The sequence below is a fragment of the Eublepharis macularius genome, chromosome 7 (assembly GCF_028583425.1).
Source record: "Eublepharis macularius isolate TG4126 chromosome 7, MPM_Emac_v1.0, whole genome shotgun sequence".
NCBI classification, from domain to species: Eukaryota; Metazoa; Chordata; class Lepidosauria; order Squamata; family Eublepharidae; genus Eublepharis; species Eublepharis macularius.
The window spans coordinates 140926379-140947954 of NC_072796.1; the positions used below are offsets into that span (position 1 = coordinate 140926379).

The window sequence follows — 21576 nt, forward strand, 5'->3', positions numbered from 1 at the left end:
AAAGAGAGAGCAATTCTCAACACAGCTGGTTTTTGGTCCTGTCCTGTCATCACCGCCCACCCACCCCCCAATTTCTCGAGCTTCCTTAGGGGACAGTTAGGTGTAAAGAGCGGGGGTGTTTTCCCTTTCCATATTACCAGGATTGTCACACTCCCAGTCCAGGAGAGAGGAGCAGTATGTAGATTCCAGGTCCCTTGCTGAGAATGAGCAACGGGAAATGGCACCCACCGGGGAAAGGCCTGTGCGCTTGGAATAAAAGCAGGATTCCCAGTGGATGTCTGGCCCATCTTCAACACCAGTCTGTGCGGGAACACATCTTGTGCCCGATCCAGCACTTATCAAACGCCAAACCGTAACGCATGGGAGAAGCCGCAGGGAATGGAAAGCTACATGCAGTGCAATAAAGTTTCATGCCAATACCGCCCGTCGCATGGAGAGCACGGACACGGCCCTGCCTGGCTGAATGAGGACACCCGTCTATCCAAGGCAAACCCTAAAGTGAACGCGCCCAAATTTAACCAGATTTTCCAGGACGAGCTAGGATAGGACAGACCCTGGCACTGGGTTTTTCTGTGCGCGGCGCACAGCTTGGCGAGGTTGGCAAGGGAATCAGGGCAGGACGACTTCTTGGAGATCAAACCTAGGGAAAGCTCCTTGCTGGTCTGCTCCACAAACCCTCACCCACTCCTGGGTCCTACACAGTGTAACTGGCCCATATGTTGGGCACTGGGGGGGCGGGGGGGGGAGTCTCGAAGGGCAGGGCTTGGCCCCTTCTGGCAGTGACTGTGCTGGAACAGGGAAGGGAGACAGTAAAGGAGGGTCACGACAAAGCTGCACCCAGGCCTGCAACCTCCCAGCCCTCGCCGACGATGACGGGTCCAGCTGGTTCTTCCTTCCCTGTGGGTGCCCATGGACGAGCCCCGCTGGACCACCTCCTCCCCAAGAGGGTCTCAATTAATGGGACCTGATGCCCCACTCTTGCCTTCACCCTTCTGAGGCAGATGCTCTTCTTGGCATGGCATCTGATCACGTGCTGCTTGCCCACCACCCTCCAACTGATCCAGGGGCCACTGAGCGGCCTCCTGCAGACGCTGCCTCCTCCCTCCACTGCCTTTATGCCCAGCCCCAACTATGTCCCTTCCTCATCAAAGCGTACAGCAAATTTCATCTAGGGTGAGTGGATAGGTGGGCAGCCCCCCCCCCATCCAAGACTCCGTCGTTCACCTGAATTCTGCCAGGCTGTCCATTAATTCAGACTCTCTTTGGGATCTCTGGGCTCCCTTAAGAAGCACTGTTCCTTAAGATGGCTGGACCTTGGTATCTCCAAAAGGGGGCTGCCATGGGGCAGCAGCATTTTGTCCACAGTGGAAGCACCAGGAGAATCCCAGAAGGGGTTCCCGTGCAATTCTAGAGGGAGAAACAGATCACGCGGGCACAGACTCTGCAGCGGGGAGGTGCGGTCCACCGCTTTCCCCAAGGTGCCAACTGAGGACGTTCTCTTTGCTGAGTCAAGACTAGTTCTTGTGGACAGATTGACTTGGGGGCTGGGGGGACTTGGGTTGGTGATGTCCAATCCTATTCTGGGTTTCGTTGGCACCGCCGCTATAGCACCCCCTCCATGAAGCTTGTGTCCAGTTGTTGGATCAGCACCCGGATAAAAGACATTTCCTTGCGGGTGTTCTCGAAAATGATGCGCGGGTCGTCTGACTGGCAGCGCAGGCAGTTGGGGGCCATCACCATGGCCAAGTTGTTGACGTCCATCTTGGTGATGGCCACGTTGGCCGGCTGCACGAATACCTGCCGGGGAAAGCGAGAGAGGGAGAGGTCACTGCCAGCCAAGCCAGAGCAGCCGTAACACAATCCATTGTTAAGCAAAAAAACGTCCGGAAAACACAAAAACGTAGGAACGGCCTTACTGGATCAGACCCAAGTTCCAGCGTTCGCGGCCACTGGGTCTGTTGGGCGGGCCTTGCAATTGCAGGGACACACATCTGCTATCTTTTCAAAGGCAGACGATACAGTATAAGTGAAAACACAATATAATCAACAATGAGGACATTCACCAGCCCTGACCTGGGTAGCCCAGATGAGCCTGAGCTTGTTAGATCTCAGAAGCTAAGCAGGGTCGGGCTTGGATGGGAGGCCTCCAGCAAAGACCAGGGCTGCAGAGGCAGGCAATGGCAAGACACCTCTCAGTCTCTGGCCTTGAACCCCACTGGTGTGACTTGATGGCACTCTCCAATCCAAAACATTCAACTGAGCAATAATGAGTAACAGTTTGAACGCACTGTGAAAGAGACACAACAGGGCGTTCAGCCCCGCTTAGGCTGTTTTCCGTGCCTAAAACTGTGGCTGTGTGGATCAAGCACCAAAGCGGCAGCATTATTTTACCTCCGTTGCATCTTCAAAATGCCGTCTGGGAAACAAGGGGGGACGGAGGAGAGAGACAGAGCCGTGGATGCATGGAATTACATACTCAGCGACGAGGGGATGCCTTTGGAGCATTCACAAACATTAGAAATCCACAGTAATTTCCCCTGTAATTCTTTTTATTTTATTTTATTTTATTTATAGTCCACCTTTCTCACTGAGACTCAAGGCAGATTACGCAGTGTGAGATTAGCACTGTCAATACCAAGGATATTTCCATAAACAATGCCAGAGGGTGTCAGGCTCTGGATGATAGACTACAGCAGACAGAGCCCTGGTTCATTGTAGCAAGACACAGGCTCTTGGTTAAATGACTTTTATTCAGAAATCAGTTCTTTCCATACTCAGAGCCAAAGGTCTACTTAGCGAGTAAGGTAAGCACCTAAGCAGTTCTAGTAGAAAGTTGCCCAGAATGGCTACATAGGAAAATTACATCCCTTTTCTACCCCTGTTCCTTCCCCCTCCCAATTCCCAAACAACCTAGTGTTGTTTTCTTCTGTGTGAGAACAGGATGCCTATTTGTGCTATCAGGCTACAAAGAGAGAAGACATATCACAGTCAGGAAGGAGGCCTCAGACTGGTAAACACCCGGCCATCTGGAAACGTGTGAGAACCCACTGGAATGTTAGCAACAAGAATAAATCTAGCAATACAAAATGGAGTCACCCTTGACAGAATAAAGCATACACTTGACAGCAAAATCATTGGCATGAATGAATGGGCACAGTCAGACATGACGGAGGGTAAATAAATGGAAGTTTGCAAAGACGGCATTAGAAAAAATCCGACACAGAGTTGAAGAAATGCTGAAAGAGAACATAAGCAATTCTAGGGCTGAGATTAGACAACATAGAACTGCCCAGTAGGGTCATACTTAAAACAACAGGTGGTACAGAGGAGCACAGACGTAAGGCAACATAGTGGTGGTCTGTGGTCCCTAACTTCTCTCGACACTCAGACAGATAAATACATTTTTCCATCATCTCTCTGTCTAGTGAGCTTCTTCCTCCTAACTGTGGAATAGCCCACTTAATCTATGACATTTTTATCCCATCCTTCTCCTGAAGAGCTGAGGGTGGTATATAATATTAGCCTGAGAGAGTATGACTGGCCCAAGGTCATACAAAGAATTTCATGGCTGAGAGAGGACAGGAACCTGGCTCCCCTGGCCCTCCTCCAATCGTCAGCCCACGACGCCCAGTGCTCTAACCACTACACCCCACCCACCCGCCTTCCAGAGAGCCCGCCTGCCCCTTGGGCAACAGCGACGCTTCTGGGATTCCCCCACACCTGCCAGCCATAGCACAGACCACCCCAAGTAGTTCCAGTGTGACTTTAATAATAATGAATAATAATATTTGATTTATATACTGCCCTTCAGGACAACTTAATGCCACACTCAGAGCGGTTTACAAAGTATGTCATTATTATCCCCACAACAACAATCACCCTGTGAGATGGCTGAGAGAGCTCTGGAAGAGCTGTGACTGACCCAAGGTCACCCAGCTGGCTTCAAGCGGAGGAGTGGGGAATCAAACCCGGCTCTCCAGATTAGAGTCCTGCCGCTCTTAACCACTACACCAAACTGGCTTTAAGATGTCACTGGCCATCACTCAGCAGAGGAAGAAGGGTGGTAAATACTGCACGGGGTTCCCCCAGATGGAGGGGCACAGAGTGGTGGATGTGAGCTCTTTAATTTCTGAAGCCCTGATGCAAAGCCTCTTCAAATACAGCCTTCAAACAACCCTGTAAGGTAGACCACTACCATTGTCCTCATCTTGCTATTCAGACCCTGAGAGTAACAGGCCTGGTGAAGGCCACGGATTATGCAGCAGCCCCCAACTCATCGCCGCCGGCAAGGCCATGTGCTGGTGAGCATGGACAGCTCAAGACATCATTTTTGCATCATGCAGCTAGAGCTCAGCACCCGAGAGGTGACCTTGGGACCCCCTGACTTGTCGCATTCTGCTTCCCTGGCACCACTTGGCATGCAAGCCAAGCCCGTCTGAACCCCCTCTGGGCAACAGAAGCGCTCCCCTGTGCAACACCTAGTCAAATTCAGACCATAGAACAGGAGGTAGACCCAGAGGAGGAGGATCTGTTCATGTGAGCCAAGAGAGGCCCTGCCAAGGTAGATATCCAACAGATGTGCCAGCTGAAACTGATGTATGTGCCAGAGCGGAAGTGTTGAGCTAGCTGCCCTCTGCCCTCCTTTCCCTGGGACCTGTCGCTCAGCCGCACGCCTGGCTTTGTCACCAAGTGCTGAATTCAAAGAGCCGCAGTCCCCAGACAGGACGGCTTGCACAGCGCATTCATTCATTCGTGGCATTTTTTCGGCATGCATGCAAAAACCAGTCCTGCAAAAACAGCGTCTGCAAACATGCTAAGCTGCCCATTCCAGGCTAACTCACCTGTAGGAAGCGGATGAGGTAGCAGAGCACCGTTTTGTTGATCCTGGGCAGGGAGTGGACGACAGCGATTGCCGCTTCCGGGTTCTCGTAGTGAGTGATGCACTGTTCGTAGAAGTCGTGTGGGATCAGGGGCTCCTCCAATTCCCGGTACCAGAGCTTCAGCAAGGAGGCTGGGGTGGGTGGGAAGGGGAGGAAAAACATCTGAGTCACATCGGCACGAGAGGAAGAAAGAGGGAGGCGACAGGACAACGGAACAGGTCTCTGATGGGGGAGGGGGTGTCCCCAATTCTGCAAGCCGCAACTAAATCCTCTCTGCCAAAGGCATTACAGAATTTCACTTAATTTCTCCCCAAAACAGTGTTCGCTGCCAGGGCTCAGCTCTGCAACATGGAAAGCCGTATCAGGAGAGTGATTCGAAACATGGGCAGAACGCTTCCCCATGCCACTAAGCAAATCAGCCCACGCACGCCCATCTGGGATTCCAAGGCGGTCAGACGGTAACAACATTAACAACAATAACATTCGATTTATATACCACCCTTCAGGACAACTTAATGCCCACTCAGAGTGACTTGCAAAACATGTTATTATTATCCCCACAACAACAATCACCCTGTGAGGTGGGAGGGGCTGAGAGAGCTCTGAAAGAGCTGTGAGTGACCCAAGGTCACGCAGCTGGCTTCAAGCGGAGGAGTGGGAAATCAAACCTGGCTCAGGAACCCCATTCCTACATGTCTGAAGAAGGGAGCGCTAACTCTTGAAAGCGTACACTCTGAACATTTATAAAAATGTATAAAAATCACAAGGAGTAACAATAAACATTCGACTTATATACCACCTTTCAGGATAACTCTCCAGATAAGAGTCCTGTCGCTCTTAACCACTACACCAAACTGGCAATATGTTCAAATGTTGATGATAACAACAATAACAACAATAATAAAAATAAAATTTGAGTTACATACCGCTCTTCAGGACAACTTAACGCCCACTCAGAGTGGTTTACAAAGTGTGTTATCATTATCCCCACAACAAAACACCCTGTGAGGTGGGTGGGGCTGTGAGAGAGCTCTGAGAGAGCTGTGACTGACCCAGATCACCCAGCTGGCTTCAAGCGGAGGAGTGGGGAATCAAACCCAGTTCTCCAGATTAGAGTCCTGCTGCTCTTAACTGCTACATCAAACTGGCTCTTACCAGTGAACCTCCACTGAAGGGTGGGGATTTGAATCTGGACTTCCAAATCCTAGTTCGACACTTTAACCATTACACCAAACTTCAAGTTTCCAAAAGAATTTCCAAGAGCTGTAACATATAAGGTTTTGCAGCAGTCTAACCCAGGTGGGTGGGGCTGAGAGAGCCCTAGAAGCTGTGACTGACCCATGGTCACCCAGCTGGCTTCAAGCGGAGGAGTGGGGAATCAAACCTGGCTCTCCAGATGAGAGTCCTGCTGCTCTTAAGTGACTGACCCAGGATTATCCATCTGACTTCAAGCGGAGGAGTGGGGAATCAAACCTGGCTCTCCAGATTAAAGTCCTGCCGCTCTTAACTACTATGCCAAACTGGCTCAGGATATTGTAGCTTTCGTGTCCGTACCCAAGTCAAAAGAGCCCCTCACTTCCGTTGGCACTCTAGCCTGAGAGGAGCAGTCTGACTTACTGGTTCTCTCTGCAAAGCAACCATCATAGGCACTTCCTGCCCAGTGCTTACCGAGCAAGGAAACTGGAAGGCACTCCAGTCCCTCCCGTCATATATCGAATTGCCAATTTGGCCTCAATGTGTGGATTAGAAAATGTACATAATGTGGCCATTTGGAAACTGGGTAGAGGTTTATCTAATACCTACACAAATAAAAATTAAAGGGTTAACCCCCCCCCCCCGCCCCCCTCACACACACACAAATTTGTAGACATGGTCTGCACAAGTGCAAAGACATCACAACTGTCACAAAAAAAAGAAACCACCAAAATGACTAATTGGGGGTTACCACGGGACAGCCTTTGGGGGTAGTAATACCATCATCAGCCAGCTGACCGGAGCACACTTTCCATTCCTAGCCTCCACCAGAGGCAGGGGCGGGGGCTAAACTGGGTTGCCTAGGAACTGCACCATGTGGGGCAAGATCCAGAGGCGTTAGCCGTGTTAGTCTGCAGTCGCAAAATAGTAAAGAGTTCAGTAGCACCTTTAAGACTAACCAACTTTATTGTTGTATAAGCTTTCAAGAACCACAGCTCTCTTTGTCAGATGCATCGCCAGCTTTTGAGAACCACAGCTCTCAAAAGCTTATGCTACAATAAAGCTGGTTAGTCTTAAAGGTGCTACTGGACTCTTTAATAGTGTGGGGCAAGAGACTGGAAGAGGGACAACAGGTTTTCCCTCCCTTTCTTGATTTTGAGATTGCTTCTCATGGCAGGAGTTACAATAATGCAGCCTTTTAAATAAGTTCCATGCCTGTAACCCATAATTTATGGTTAGTAGCCCACTTGCCCCCACATACATAGGGGAGCCATTCGAGGTCTAGAAGGCTTCCTCGGGAGGTGGTAGGCTCTCCTTTGGACATGTTTAAGCAGAGGCTAGATGGCCACCTGACAGCAACGTGGATTCTGTGAATCTGGGCAGATCATGAGGGGGAGGGCAGGAAGGGTCACATCAGTGCTTAGTTCTCGTGGCCCCTTCTTACATGCCCAGGGTAATGCTGATTGCCACTTTGGGGGTCAGGAAGCAATTTTCCCCAGGCCAGTTCGGCTAGGGATCCTTGACAGTGTTTTGCCATCTTCCTGGGCATGGAGCAGGGGCACTGTGTGTGTGTGTGGGGGGGGGGCATATTTGTGAATTCCCTGCATTGTGCAGGGCGTTGGACTAGATGACCCTGGAGATCCCTTCCAATTCTAAGGAGCTTTTTGCAAAGCTTCCTTGCTTGGTCACCCGCAGGAGATTCTCACTCCCCACAGATGAGCAGGGGACCTTTTTGTGCATTCAGCCTTCTCTTTAGCCCCCTGGCTTAGGAGCCAGGAGAACAGGAAGCTTCTTCCTGAAAACAAACGAAAAGAGGGAACTCCGTTCCAAGGAACAAAACTGACTTTCCTGGCCACTGTCCCACAGCAGACAATTGAGCAGCAGCTCATCCGGTTCTAGTTAACAGCCAGTCCGCCAGTCAGGTTTACAGTCAGGGAAGGAGGGAGACCGGGTTGCCCCCGCAAGTGTCCGTCCATGTGCCGTTCTCTGTCCTCACCGGGAACATGCGGGTCTTCCAAGCCAGTGGGGATTTTCCACTGATCCACCTGAAGTTTGAGAGCATTGACCTCGTCGATGTCACCAGGGACTCTGCGGAAGAGGAGAAAAGAGTAAGAAAGAGATGGGGGAAGGCTGGGCCTGACTTGCCGCTGGTTTAATAACCACCCCATTCCCCCCGCTTTGTGGCCCTGGCACCGGCCTGGTGGAACTCCCTCACCAACGGAACTAGGGCCCTGCAGGACTTGTTACAATTCCGCAGGGCCTGTAAGACGGAGAAGTTCCGCCAGGCCTATGGCTGTGAGTGAGGCTTGGGCGAACTGTCCAACTGCCCCCCGTGCTGTGATCTGTGGTACCCCTGTTATTGACATCATTTGCCTGCCCTACCCCATAACATCTCGAGAGATGACAGCCATCTTGGGTAACCTGGTTTTAACTTGATAATGTGACTGTTTTTACCTCTATGTATTGTATTTTAAATTGTTTTATTGTTACTGTGTTGTTGTAATCAGCCCTGAGGCCACTTGTGGGGAGGGTGGATAAAAATCAAATCAATTAAATTCAATTGAAATTAAATGTCAAGAAAGCATTTCCTAAACCCCAGCAGGCGACTATGACTTCTACCACCCTGATAGTTCCGCTGCTTATTGGTCAACCTCTGTCTTCTCCCTCCGCCCCTTGTCTCATCTAACGCAGGCTGGAACCCAGGTCTAGTCACAAGTTCAGCAATGTACCCAGAGCACGACACCACCCTAGCCACCAATGCCTTTCCATACTATCCAGAGGAGTAGGCCATGTTAGTCTGTAGCTGCAAAATAGTAACGAGTCCAGTAGCACCTTTAAGACTAACCAACTTTATTGTAGCATAAGCTTTCGAGAGCCACAGCTCTCTTTGTCAGATGCATCATCAGACTAACCAACTTTATTGTAGCATAAGCTTTTGAGAACCACAGCTCTCTTTGTCAGATGCATCGTCAGCTTTTGGGAACCACAGCTCTCTTCATCAGATGCATCGTCAGCTTTCGAGAACCACAGCTCTCTTTGTCAGATTGTCTCGAAAGCTGACAATGCATCTGACGAAGAGCGCTGTGGTTCTCGAAAGCTTATGCTACAATAAAGCTGGTGAGTCTTAAAGGTGCTACTGGACTCTTTACTATTTTCCATACTATGGTCTTCGAGGAGACGCCTGCGTACTTTAAGGCGGCAAAGGAAATTATTATACATAATGGTAGAAAACAAATAACTTGTATTGAAATAAACAAGTTATTTGAAATAAAATACAAGTTATTTGTTTTGTACTATTGTGTATAATAATTTCTTTTTCCTGAATTGTGGGGTTCCACTTTGTTCCATACTTGGGGAGGCTTGTCTGGCACAATGCTTCCTTACTGGACGGCCTGGCGACCAGGGGGTTACCTGAAGATGCCCTCCGTCTGGTCCCCGTTGAGGGCCAGCACTTCCTCCGACAGCCGGGTCTGCACCCACGGGAGCTGGCGGTCCGGGTACCGCTCCTTCTGCATGTTCATGATTTCTTGCAAGGAGCTTCCAAACATGGAAGGGCTGAAGACGGCGTTCTTGGCGTGGCGGATCTCCTCAATGTTTGGCTTCTTGAGGCCCTATGGAAAGCAACGGTTTGGGCAAGCAGAGAGTTAACAAGGGCGTGCAAAGCGAGGCTCAGGGCAGCTTCCTCGAGTGCAGCCGACTGGTATTTTTATGGAGGCCGTTTCAGGTGGGTAGCCGTGTTGGGTCTGCAGCAGAAGAGCAAAAGTCAGGTCCAGTAGCATCTTAAAGACCAACGAGATTTCCAGGATATGCATGAAGGGAGCGCCGACCCTCAAAAGCTCATGACTTGGAAATCTAGTTGGTCCTTAAGGTGCTCTTGGACCTGACTCTTGCTCTGGTATCTTTATACCACCATCCACGCTGGCGCCCCCCGAAAAGTAACGGAAACAAAATTGAGAGGACCCTGCCCCAAAGTCTTTACAATTTAAACGCCGACAGTGAGGGAGACAAGAAAGGAAAGAAGTGAAGGGAAAAGCAAAGGTAAACGAGGAGTGAATGGGAACAACCAGGAGCTGGCAGGGTGGACGTTCTGCTGAGACAGACCCTTGGTCCATCGAGGTCAGCGTTGCCTACTCAGGCCAGCAGCAGCTGTCCAGGGGCTCAGGCAGGGGTCTTTCGCATCGCCTACTGCCTCGTCTCTTTCAACTGGAGATGTGGGGGATTGAACCTGGGACCTTCTGCATGCCAGCATGGCGGCAAAGAGAATGAGCTGTGATCTGGGTGGCCCTGGGTTCAAGATTCCCCTCGGCCAAAATGTGGACCTAGGAAAGTCATTCTCTCTCTCTCTCTCTCTCTCTCTCTCTCTCTGTGCCCTTCGTCTGCAATATGGGCGTAATGACATCTGTATGATGTAGCAGTTAAAAGCGTCAGTCGACTCCTGGGAAGAGCTCAGTTCCAAACTCTCAACTTGGCTCCCAATTTAATTCCAGACCAGATTTAAGGTTCTGGCTCTAACCTTTAAGGCCCTTCGTGGATTGGGACCAGCAGACCCGCGGGACTGCCGCTCACCGTATGTTCCCCAGAGACTGCTTCGTTTGGCAGAAAAACATCTACGGGTGGTCCCTGGCCCCAGAGAGGTCCGCCTGGCCTCTACCAGGACCAGGGCTTTCTTGGCCCTGGCACCAACCTGGTGGAGCTCTCTGCCTGCGGCAAATCGGGCTCATTTGGGTTCGTTATCTTTCTGCTGGGCCTGTAAGACGAGCTGTTCCAGCAGGCACAGGGTGGCTTGAGGTGGGTGAGCCGTCCAAACCATCTTCCTGCCATGGGGGGGGGGCGGCGTGTGCCCCCCCCCCGACCTGTATCCATCTGCAACTGGCCACCCTGTCCCACGGGTTTGTTTGGGCCGAACGGGTGGAGCGACACACGCACGGGTGTTTTTAGTATTGTATTGTTTGCTGGTTTTATATTCTATGCCACCAAGTTTTATTATTGCGTACTTTTATACTGTTGTGATCTGCTCTGAGCAGATGTTTAAATTCAACTGAACAGACAAACAAACAAACAAACGGGTGTGAAATTCCCTGGGTGGCCTTGGGCCAGTCACGCTCTTCCAGGCTAACCTGCCTCACAGGGTTGCTGTTAGGGTAAAATTGAAAAATGGAGACCATGGATGGGAGCAGGGCAGAATGAAAACGCATCAGGCAGACGAACAGACACAGTAACCCCCACATCCCCAAGTGCTGGCGTCTCAGGAGAGGGAGTATAAACCTTTCTCACATCTGTCCCCACCCCACACACCTGACAGCTTTTCTCTGAATGAAAAAGCCCCAAACTCCTTAACTCCTCCTCCAAAATCCCAATAGTGAAGAGTCCAGTAGCACCTTTAAGACTAACCAACTTTATTGTAGCATAGGCTTTCGAGAACCACAGCTCTCTTTATCAGATACATCGTCAGCTTTTGAGAACCGCAGCTCTCTTTGTCAGATGCGGTTCTCAAAAGCTGACAGTGCATCTGATGAAGAGAGCTGTGGCTCTCGAAAGGGGACGGTGCATCTGACAAAAACAGCTGTGGTTCTTGAAAGCTGACAATGCATCTGGTGAAGAGAGCTGTGGCTCTCGAAAGCTTATGCTACAATAAAGTCGGTTAGTCTTAAAGGTGCTACTGGACTCTTGACTATTTTGCTACTACAGGTTAACACGGCTAACTTCTCTGGATCTACTCCAATGCTCCAGTCACTCTGGTTGCCTATTTCTATACCTCTTCCCATGAGAGAATCTCTCTTTGTGGTGGTGGTTCTCTTTTTGCTTAACATCCAGCCTGAAAAAGAATTCTGGAGAACTCAAAATGCTTCTTTTCCTCCCTTCCTCTCTCTGTGAATAAAGGTCCTTTGCTGCGGCCACTGAGATTTATTCTAAATGGACCAGAAGGGCTGCCCGTATTTGATGCCGTCCGTCACCGTGCTAGAAAAACCCCAGAGATCCGAACCGCCAAGGAGCCTTGGGGCATTGGAGAAGACTGACAGATGTATTATGGCACCAAGCTTTCATCCCCAAGACGCTCAGGGGATTTGGGCTGCAGGGCTGCCCGTCTGGAATTAGTCGCTAGAGATCAGCAGGCCTCCAGGGCTTCGCTAGCTTCAGAGATGAAGGTACAAGAAGAGGGGAGCTTGGTCCACGTCCCATGTAGCTGGTGCAACCGGCTGGACGCTTATGGCAAGCTTGTGAAGGAATGTTAGAGAAAAGCCTCCTCCGATATGAGCCCTGAGCCACCAAGGGGCAGTGTTGCCCTATAACAACAACAACAACAACAACAACAACAACAACAACAACAACAACAACAACAACAACAACAACAACAACAACAACTAATAATAATAATAATAATAATAATAACTGTGCTTATATACAGCTCTTCTAGTGCCCCACTCAGAGCAGTGAGCAAAGTCAGTGTTGTTATTATCCCTGTAATGCAGATGGGGAGCTGGATTGAGAGGAGGGGCTTGTCCCAAGGTCACCTGCTGAGCTCATGGCAGTCATGGGAGTCGAACCAGCAGAGGGCTGATTTGCAGCCCAACCACTTAACCACTAAGCTACAGCAGCTGCCTTACAACAATAACTGCGCTAATAAACCACTCCTCTAGACAGACTAGTGCCCACTCAGAGAGACGAACACGGTCAACCTTGTCATTATCCCCACAATAAAAATGGGGAGCTGGGGCTGAGAGGAGTTGCTGACCCAAGGCCACCTGCTGAGCTCACGGCAGGAGTGCAAAGTTTCTCGATCTCCTGCCTCTGAACATGGAGGTTCTATTTCTATGCCTCTCTGGGTTGGAGCGGAGAGTGCCCTCAAGTCAAAGCTGACTTACGGTGACCCCTGGCAGGGTTTTCATGGCAAGAAACTAACCAAGGTGGTTTGTCATTGCCTGCCCCTGGCCTCTCCGGGTTAGGTTACCAAAATGCGACCAGTTCTCAAAAGACCTTCTCAAGATCTGTACATTTATTCGAGCTCCAGCTTGGGATATCACAACTACGCTGAAAGCGCTCACAAGAAACTGCTGCCGGCCAAGATCTTTTGCAACGATGGTCCAGGCAATAACTAGTCAACCACCTGGTTGAAGCATCTTCTTCTGAAGTGCCGCCTCCTGCTCCAAATCAGGAGTAGGCAAATTGTGTCTGTGCTTGCTCCAAGCCCAGCCGAGAGGGAATAACTGCAGTACAGCCCCGCTGCCTACAAGAGCCCCAGAGGGACAATTTCCTTCCTTCCCATTCCAGTACTGGGATTTTAAGCAGACCCTGTAAGATCTGTGCCCAAGAGCAAGAATCCAGAGCAGGCAGCCCGGAGGCCAAGGGAGGGGTGTACGAGAGACACCATTCAGTCCACCCACTCTTCTGCTCACGCACTTGCCTGCCAGAGCACATCACGCTAGTTAAAATTTTATCTGCTTCCATTATTGATGCAGACACAGCAGATTTCCCTGGCATCCCACGAGCACCCACTGCTTAACTCTTGCCAGTCCCCTCAGCAGCCTTCAAAAGGTGGCCCAGAGTCCAGCTGTTGTTAAAATCTGCACGGTACCAGCAGCTGCCTCTTCCGAATTGCTCTCCCTCTCCACGCACGCACACGTGATGCCTCCGAGGTTAGAGCTTTCCCCGGGAAGTTTTCAACTCCAGTGGGGGGAAAACAGACCCGAACAACCTTGCACCTGGGTTGGGTTGGAGCCAGTTTGGTGTAGTGGTTAAGAGCAGCAGGACTCTAATCTGGAGAACCAGGTTAGATTCCCCACTCCTACCCCTTGAAGCCAACTGGGTGACCAGACCAGTCACAGCTCTCTCAGAGCGCTCTCAGTCCCACCCACCTCACAGGGTGATTGTCGTGAGGATTATAATAACGTATTTTGTAAACCGCTCTGAGTGGGCATTAAGTTGTCCGGTATATAAATCGAACATTGTTGTTATTGTTTTTTTCCACAATTACAGATTGCCCAGCATGCCTTTGTGAACTGCACTGGAAGTGGAGCCGAATACTAACTTACTCCCTTTACAAAAGGCTTAAAATATAAAGGGGTTGTACTGCTCTGGATTAAAGAGGTGAAAACCTGAATTCTGCAACCAGCACATATTATGCAAATCAAACAATCTGGCACTATGTAGCATGCATTATTCCGTAATAGTTGCTTAATTTACTGAGGCCTGTGACTGGCTGTCTTTCTCGGAAACTCCGCTGGCTTCCGAGATCCCAGCAAGCAATATAGTTTCATGCCTTCTGGCTTTCACAATCCTAAGAACTAGAACCAGGTAATTTTAAAGAAAAGCCAAGATGCTCAGAAAGGTGACTTCTGTGCTTGCTAAATACTGAAATCCCACACAGCCCTGAGGATACATATACAAGAATCCAACCTCATCTGTTCACAGAGACCAGAGTACCATGTAACTTCAGAGATGGCAGGAATTGAACCTGGAACTTTTTGCAAAGCAAGTGCCCCAACACTGGGCCAAGGCCCCTGCCGGGCACTTCAGCAGATGCAGCGGCACGGCGGTGGAGTCTGTACTGCCACATTGCTGAGCCCAGCCTGAGATTTTTGCAATATGGCGTCAAGACTGTGGAAGTGTCAGTGCCGCTGAAACTGGATTTTAGGGAACTGTGATTTTATGGATTTTATTTATTATGGTGTTTTATCTGAGCCTGCTCGCAGGGAGGGCGGTCTAGAAATTCAAATAATAATAATAAAAAATAATAAAGAGTCTCCAACCATGCCCTGCCAGTCTGGATTTTAGTCATTCTTTTCCCTCATCTCTCCCAATCTGCTTACGTCAAGTTTGGAAGGGTGCAAATATTCTTGCTCTGCTCTTTTCTCCAGATGTCTCCTGCGCCTTTGCAATTCACAGTCCCCTCCCCCCCTTTCCGCTTGCCAACGTGCAGAAAAACTGGAGCTGCAGCGATTTGTCCTAATGAAAGCAGGAGATAAGTGACTCATGATGGTGTGTTGCGCAGCCCCGGCGAAGTGCTTAAGAACTAGCAATACAGAACAGCTGTGGTGGGGAAGGCTGCTCATGAACTCAACCACGGGGCCTGCTTAATTGTCTCTGTATCATTGTGATTAATAAAGTCCAGGAAAAGCACTGCACAACTGTACATTTCCTGGAGGGCGTTACACTCTGTAGACCAACATTTGCTGGTAGTCCCTTGCCCCAAGGTGGTTCACCTGGCCTCGACCAGGGTCAGAGCTTTCTCAGTTCTGGCTCCAGCCTGGTGGAACACTCTCCCAGCTGAGACGCAGGCCTTGCGGGAATTATTACAGTTCCGCCGGGCCTGCAAAACAGAGATGTTCCGCCAGGCCTATGGGAGTGGCTGAGGAGCTGGCGAACTATCCTGCTGGCCCCTTGCCTGGTCTGCTCCACTTCCGAAGCCTAACTGAGATCTGTTGTACCTACCCACGATGATATGTACTGAATTTACCACCACGCCACCTCTTTGAGGTCCTTGTTGGACTGTGTTTTATTGTTTTACTGTTTTATATGGTTTTAAGTTATTCTTGACATATTTTATAGTATTTTATGGTATTTATATATTGTTGTAATTGTTATGTTGTGACCCGCCCTGAGCCTGCTTGCGGGGAGGGTGAGATGTAAAGCCAGCCAACCAACCAACAAATGAATGAACAAACGGACAGGTTCGGGCCACTGTAACACCTCAAGCAGAAAACCCACCAGGTGCCTCCACCCAGCTAACAGACATAGGAAGGTCTTGTGTGCGAGACACACTGAAATGGACAAGGCGTTGCGATGGAGCTTGCAGAGGGGAATTCTTTGCAGAGACTGTTTTCCCCCAGCAACATGTCTCAGTCTCCCACTCTGCTGCTATTAATCGCATCCGAACCCACCACCCATATCAGCACAACAGCTAAGGGAAGGAGGGACTGGAGCCTTTGCTTTGAAGTTCCCCTCTGCTAACAACTCCCAGAGTGGCCTTGGGCAAGATGCATTCTCTCCCCCCTCCCCTTAGTGAGGGTTTTACCCTGGTTTGGAGTTGTTGTTTTTGAAATAGTAGAGTCCAGTCGCACCTTTAAGACTAACCAACTTATTTGTAGCATAAGCTTTCGAGAGCCACAGCATCTGACGAAGAGCGCTGTGGCTCTCGAAAGCTTTTGCTACAATAACGCTGGTTAGTCTTAAAGGTGCGACTGGGCTCTTTACAATGTTGTTTTTTGAGCATCCATATAATGTCATCCCCTAATCACCCACTTTCCAGGTTTTCCCCTGCTTGGCGACAATTTTTCAGAAACAGGGTTTCTGTACGATCTCTTTGGAAAGACTGCCATCAAAGCATGTTTTCATTGCTATGTGGACTGGAAGGGGCACTTTTTGCAGTCTCCACCCACATCTGCACAATTTCCCTTGCTGTAGGCCAATACCTCCCGCAGCCACCAGAGGGCATTTTAGGCTTTCTTTAAAAATTGGCAATGGCCATATCGCTAGAGCGTTATAAAATTCTAATGATCAGTCGGGTCCGCTGTTACGTCCTCAGAATTTCCAACTTTCGTTTTAAAAAGCAAGCCTCTAGCTATTTTGTGGCTTATCTCCACGATGAAAAGGGCTACGGGCATTTTCTGGTTTCAAATGTAGTGCCCATCTGCCCCGTTGTGTGCCCCCTCCAGTTCTAGTATTTTAAGAGGGGCCGATAATAGTCTCTCCGCTTCCTCCGCATCAAGTATAGTAATAGATGGGGGGGAGTGCCCTCAAGTCATAGCTGACTTATGGCGACCCCTGCTGGGGTTTTCCTGGCAATAGACTAACAGAGGTGGTTTGCTGTTGCCTGTCTCTGCAACCCTGGTCTTGGTTGAAGGTCTCCCATCCAATTACTAACCAAGGCAGACCCTGCTTAGCTTCTGAGATCTGATGAGATCAGGCTCACCTGGGCTACCCAGGTCAGGGTATAGTAATAGTTAGTTATAATATCAGAGCCAGCATAGTGTCGTAGTTAGCGTATTGGGGTAGAACATGGGAGGCCTGGGTTTGGATCCCACTCTGTCATGGAAGCTAACTAGGTGACCTCAGGCCAGTTACACACTGTCAGCTTAACCCACCTCACCAGGTTGTTGTGAGGAAAAAATGGAGGATAGAAGAATGACGTAGCCGCTCTGGGGAGTAGGTTGAGGTACAAATGATGCATTGTATACATACATACATATGCATACGCCACCTGGGCGGCTGGAAGAGGCTTAACATGAAAAGAGGTTCTTTGTGGCTTCATTCAGAAATGTCTCCCCACACCGTAGATTGGTTAAATCTGCCTGGGCCACCCAAAGCAAACTTTCAGCCTTTGATTAAAACTGGATACTGGCGGGGCTTGGAGCAAGGAAAAATGCAAACAGCTCGTCTCCTTCTTCACTTGAAAAAGCCCGACTGCAGGGATGGAACTCAAAAGCAGAACTCACTTCTGGACACCGTGGCCCACGCCCCAGCCACAAACACACAAGCGCCCGTGCTTTGCGCTGGCCCAACCGGCTTCAAAATCCACATTAAAAGGGTGGAGGTACCTTCTTGGCTCCTGTCAATGCTGCTTTCTGGAGCTTGTTGTAACAGTACTTGGCATAGGTGCTGATGGCCACCCCTGGAAGAGAAAGAGAGAAAGAGAGAGAGAGAGAGAGAACAGAGTCAGAACTAGACCGGACTCTCCAAGAGACCGCCCCGAGAGAACAAAGCGAACGAGAGAGACCCCGACACCATCCTGGAGGGAAGCCACCCAAAGCAGTGCTTTCCAAGACCAGAGACGGCGCAGGACGCACCAGCTGCTCTCACGCTTCCCTTGGGAAGCTCCCGTGCAGCCCCTGTCCAAGGCGAAGGCTTCTAGGAAGCCTCAGCTCCAGTAAGGTTCACCGGCTCGTCAGCATGCAATGGCATCGGGGCCCTGGGGGGGAGTCAGGCCCCCCCCCCCAAGCCTCTGTGCTTCGCTGCCTCCCCATGCCGCGGAACTGCGGAGTCTCCCCTTGGAAACTTTGAATACTTGCAGTGGCTACTGGAGCTGAACGCGTGAAGCCGCCTAACACAGGGTCACATCAGCCTCGCCCAGTATTGCTTATTCTGACAGGCAGCGGCTCTCTGTGGTTACAAGCAAAGGGCTTTCCCGGTCCTGATCCTTGAAAGGCCTTTAACGGGAGATGCTGGCGGAGGCACCTCCTCTACGCAAAGCAGACCCTCCGCTGCCGAGCCTGATGGGCACTTCCAACAGGCAGGTCAATTGCAGGTGGATTTCTTAGCCCAGACAGAAGGACCGGCCAGTTGTCAATACGACAGCAGGTGGACTGATTCGTGTAGAATCAACAAGGGCCGGTCCTAGGAGCGCACCCTGCACCTCCGCCGATCCGGAGGGAACACCAGCTTCATATAGATGCACAAATCCCACAGTGTGCGGCAGGCTGGTCTTGCGCTGTTTGCACACCCATGCGCAGGAGAGCCACACAGGCTCCCAAGTCTACGCACCGCTGTTATTCCGCTTGTCACACTGGGGCACCAGCAACTGCCTCACCTCGCACAATTCTATTTCTAGTTTTTAACGTAGCATACACTTCACTGTACTCTCCCCCTCCGCACACATGCACACTTCAAAAGACGATCCCAGAGGGGTAGCTATGTTGGTCTGTTACCTGAAAATAGTAATAATAACAACATGCAATTTATATAACGCCCTTCAGGACAACTTAATGCCTTCTCAGAGCGGTTTACAAAGTATGTTATTATTCTCCCCACAACAATAATCACCCTGTGTGGTGGGTGGGGCTGAGAGAGCTCTGAGGGAGCTGTGACAGACCCAAGGCCACCCAGCTGGCTTCAAGTGGAGGAGGGGGGAATCAAACCCGCTCTTAACCACGACACCAGACTGGCTGAATGAAACAGAAGTCAAAGTCCAGCAGCGCCAAAAAGGCTTAAGAGAGTCCATGCGCTCTCTCCCCCAGGCTTGAACCAGCAGTGGGGTTTCCTCATTCACTCTAGGTGCTAACAGCACTGCATGACCCCCATTTTCAGACATTGCTCGGTTCTGCTTTGAGGTCAGGTAGTAATTTTCCCCAGGCCAGTTTGGCCAGGGATCCTGACGGTGTCTTGCCATCTTCTGGGCATGGAGGAGGGGTTGAACTAGATGACCCTACAGGCCCTATGATGTTATGATTCTATGAATTTGTCTCATCTCTTCTTTATAGTCACCTGTAACAGACATCTTGTGACAGCGAAGTCTGAGGGAAAGATTGCTTTTTTGGTCACTCTCTTGACAGGATAAAGGCAGCTTTACATTTTGCCTGTCTTACTATGTTTCCTGCAATGTCCAGGGGTTGGACTAGATGACCCTCGTGATCCCATCCAGTTCTGCTTCTATCACAAGGACACAAACAGCTTGTGCATTGCTGTTCCTTACCACTGCCTTATCGTTTCCAAAATATGGGGGGGGGGAGATGTGGGAGTCATTATGGTTATGTGAATTAAGTTTAGTGTATTGCTTTTAAATACACCTGCACACCGTTCTGGGGCACGTCCGGAGAATCCGTTACCTGGTTTCAGTATCACCTGAAGGAGGGAAGCAAATCCCTACATTGGACTTGGGCAAGGTGCTGCGCCCCGGACGCTCCCTTGGGACGGGCAAGACCAGAGCAGCCTCTTTCCGTGCAAGACTCCAGCGGCGCCCGCAACATGCACCAAGCATGAAGGCCAGCGTCTCATGTACATTTTGCAGGAGGGGATAATCTACCCATTGCACGACCTTCAAGTCACCCTGGAGGGCTGGGGACCCGTGACTGGGGCTGCTCTGATCTCTCAGAGAGGATGCTGTGAGAAGGGCTATTAATAATCTCGTTAAAAGTCCAACCCAAAAGGGCTCGCTTAGAGATCAGCACCTTTGACACTCAAGACACAACATGGGATGTAGCGGCTAAGCGCACATCACACACTGGGGGAAGTGACGTGGGGGGTTTGGCCAGCTCTGCCTCCCAACTTGCTGTCCAGGGGCTGCTGTTTCTATTGTGCACCTGACTGACTGTGACGGATGGCGGCACCTCAGTCCTGGACCCCGCGCTTCCTTATGGGATTGTGCCTGCACTCATAAATGGCAGGTAACCCGCAGCTGTGGAGCACTGGTAGCCACCTTGGAGGAAGAGCATGGGAAGATACTAAACTGGGAGGGATTGCAAATACAGGAGAAGACAGAATCAAGATTCATGGTGATCTTGACAGGCTGGGAAAAAGGGGTTAAAACTAACAAAATGAGTTTCAACAGAGATAAATGTAAAGTTCTGCATTTACGTAGGAAAAATCAAATGCATAATTATAGGATGGGGGGAGACTTGTCTTGGCAGTAGTATGTGCGAAAAGGATCTAGGGGTCCTAGTAGACCATACACTGGACATGAGTCAGCAGTGCGATGCTAAACCAGAAAATGTGATTTTAGGCTGTATGAACAGAAGCCTGGTGTCCAGATCATGAGAAGTGATGGTATCGTTCTACTCTGCTCTGGTTAGACCTCACCTAGAGTATTGTGCCCGGTTTTGGGCACCACAACTTAAGAAGGATATAGACAAGCTGGAACGTGTCCAGAGGAGGGCAACAAAGATGGTGAGGGGTCTGGAGACCAAGTCCTAGGAGGAAAGGTCGAAGGAGCTCGGTATGTTTAGCCTGGAGACGACTGAGAGGGGCCTGGAGACCAAGTCCTATGATAACCATCTTCAAGAACCTGAAGGGGCTGTCATATAGAGGATGGTGCAGAGTTGTTTTCCGCTGCCCCAGAAGGTCGGACCAGAACCAACAGGTTGAAATTAAATCAAGAGTTTTTGGCTAAACATTAGGAAGAACTTCCTGACAGAGCGGTCCCTCAGTGGAACAGGCTTCCTCGGGAGGTGGTGGGCTCTCCTTCTTTGGATGTGAATTTCCTGCATTGTGCAGGGGCTGGACGAGATGGCCCTTGGGGTCCCTCCCGGCTCTGTTTCTGTGCTTCTAAGGTGCAGGCACCCTCGCCTGAGCAGGGGACGCAGCAGTATCTTACCAGGCCAGCAGGGTGGTTTGTGAGCTGCCCGCTGAGAGGAACAGGGGTACGCTTGGCCTGCAGCATTTGGCACGTGCAAGCACCATGGCACGCCCAGCCCTCGATCAGGAGGTCACACGTCACCTCCTCCCAACACGCCAGACTCCGGCCAGCCCCCCCACCCCCTTGCTAACAGAGCCGCAGCAGGGCACAGCCAACGCAGCCAGAACCGGCATGAGAAGGTTCTCACCTTTCCCCTTCCTGTCCATAAGGAAGACGGCCCTTGAGCAAGACTCTCTTGGCCAGGACTTTAATCCGCTTAAAGAGGCTAAGTTTCCAATCCACTGGCAAAACGTTCAGGGTAGGGCAGGGTTTTTATTTTACTTTCTAAGCCACAGTGGAGGAGCTCCTCTTAAATCCGACCGGGAGGATCAGTCCCCACAAAGACTGTCTCCACCAGTTTATGATGTCAACGTAGGGTGGGCGGTGGGAAGCAAATCG

General features: G+C 50.4%; 1 protein-coding gene across 1 annotated transcript in view; it reads right to left on the reverse strand.

The window, feature by feature from the left end:
* Positions 1 to 1264: 1264 nt before the first annotated feature.
* Positions 1265 to 21576, reverse strand: part of ARHGAP39 (Rho GTPase activating protein 39) — a 225971-nt gene continuing 205659 nt past the window's right edge. The window contains exons 7-11 of the mRNA XM_054985596.1: positions 17609 to 17682; positions 9486 to 9685; positions 8071 to 8162; positions 4842 to 5011; positions 1265 to 1797 (exon numbers count right to left, since the gene is read on the reverse strand). Of these exons, the coding sequence (XP_054841571.1) occupies positions 1603 to 1797; positions 4842 to 5011; positions 8071 to 8162; positions 9486 to 9685; positions 17609 to 17682 (731 nt within the window). The 3' untranslated portion in view covers positions 1265 to 1602. The remainder of the gene's footprint in view (positions 1798 to 4841; positions 5012 to 8070; positions 8163 to 9485; positions 9686 to 17608; positions 17683 to 21576) is intronic.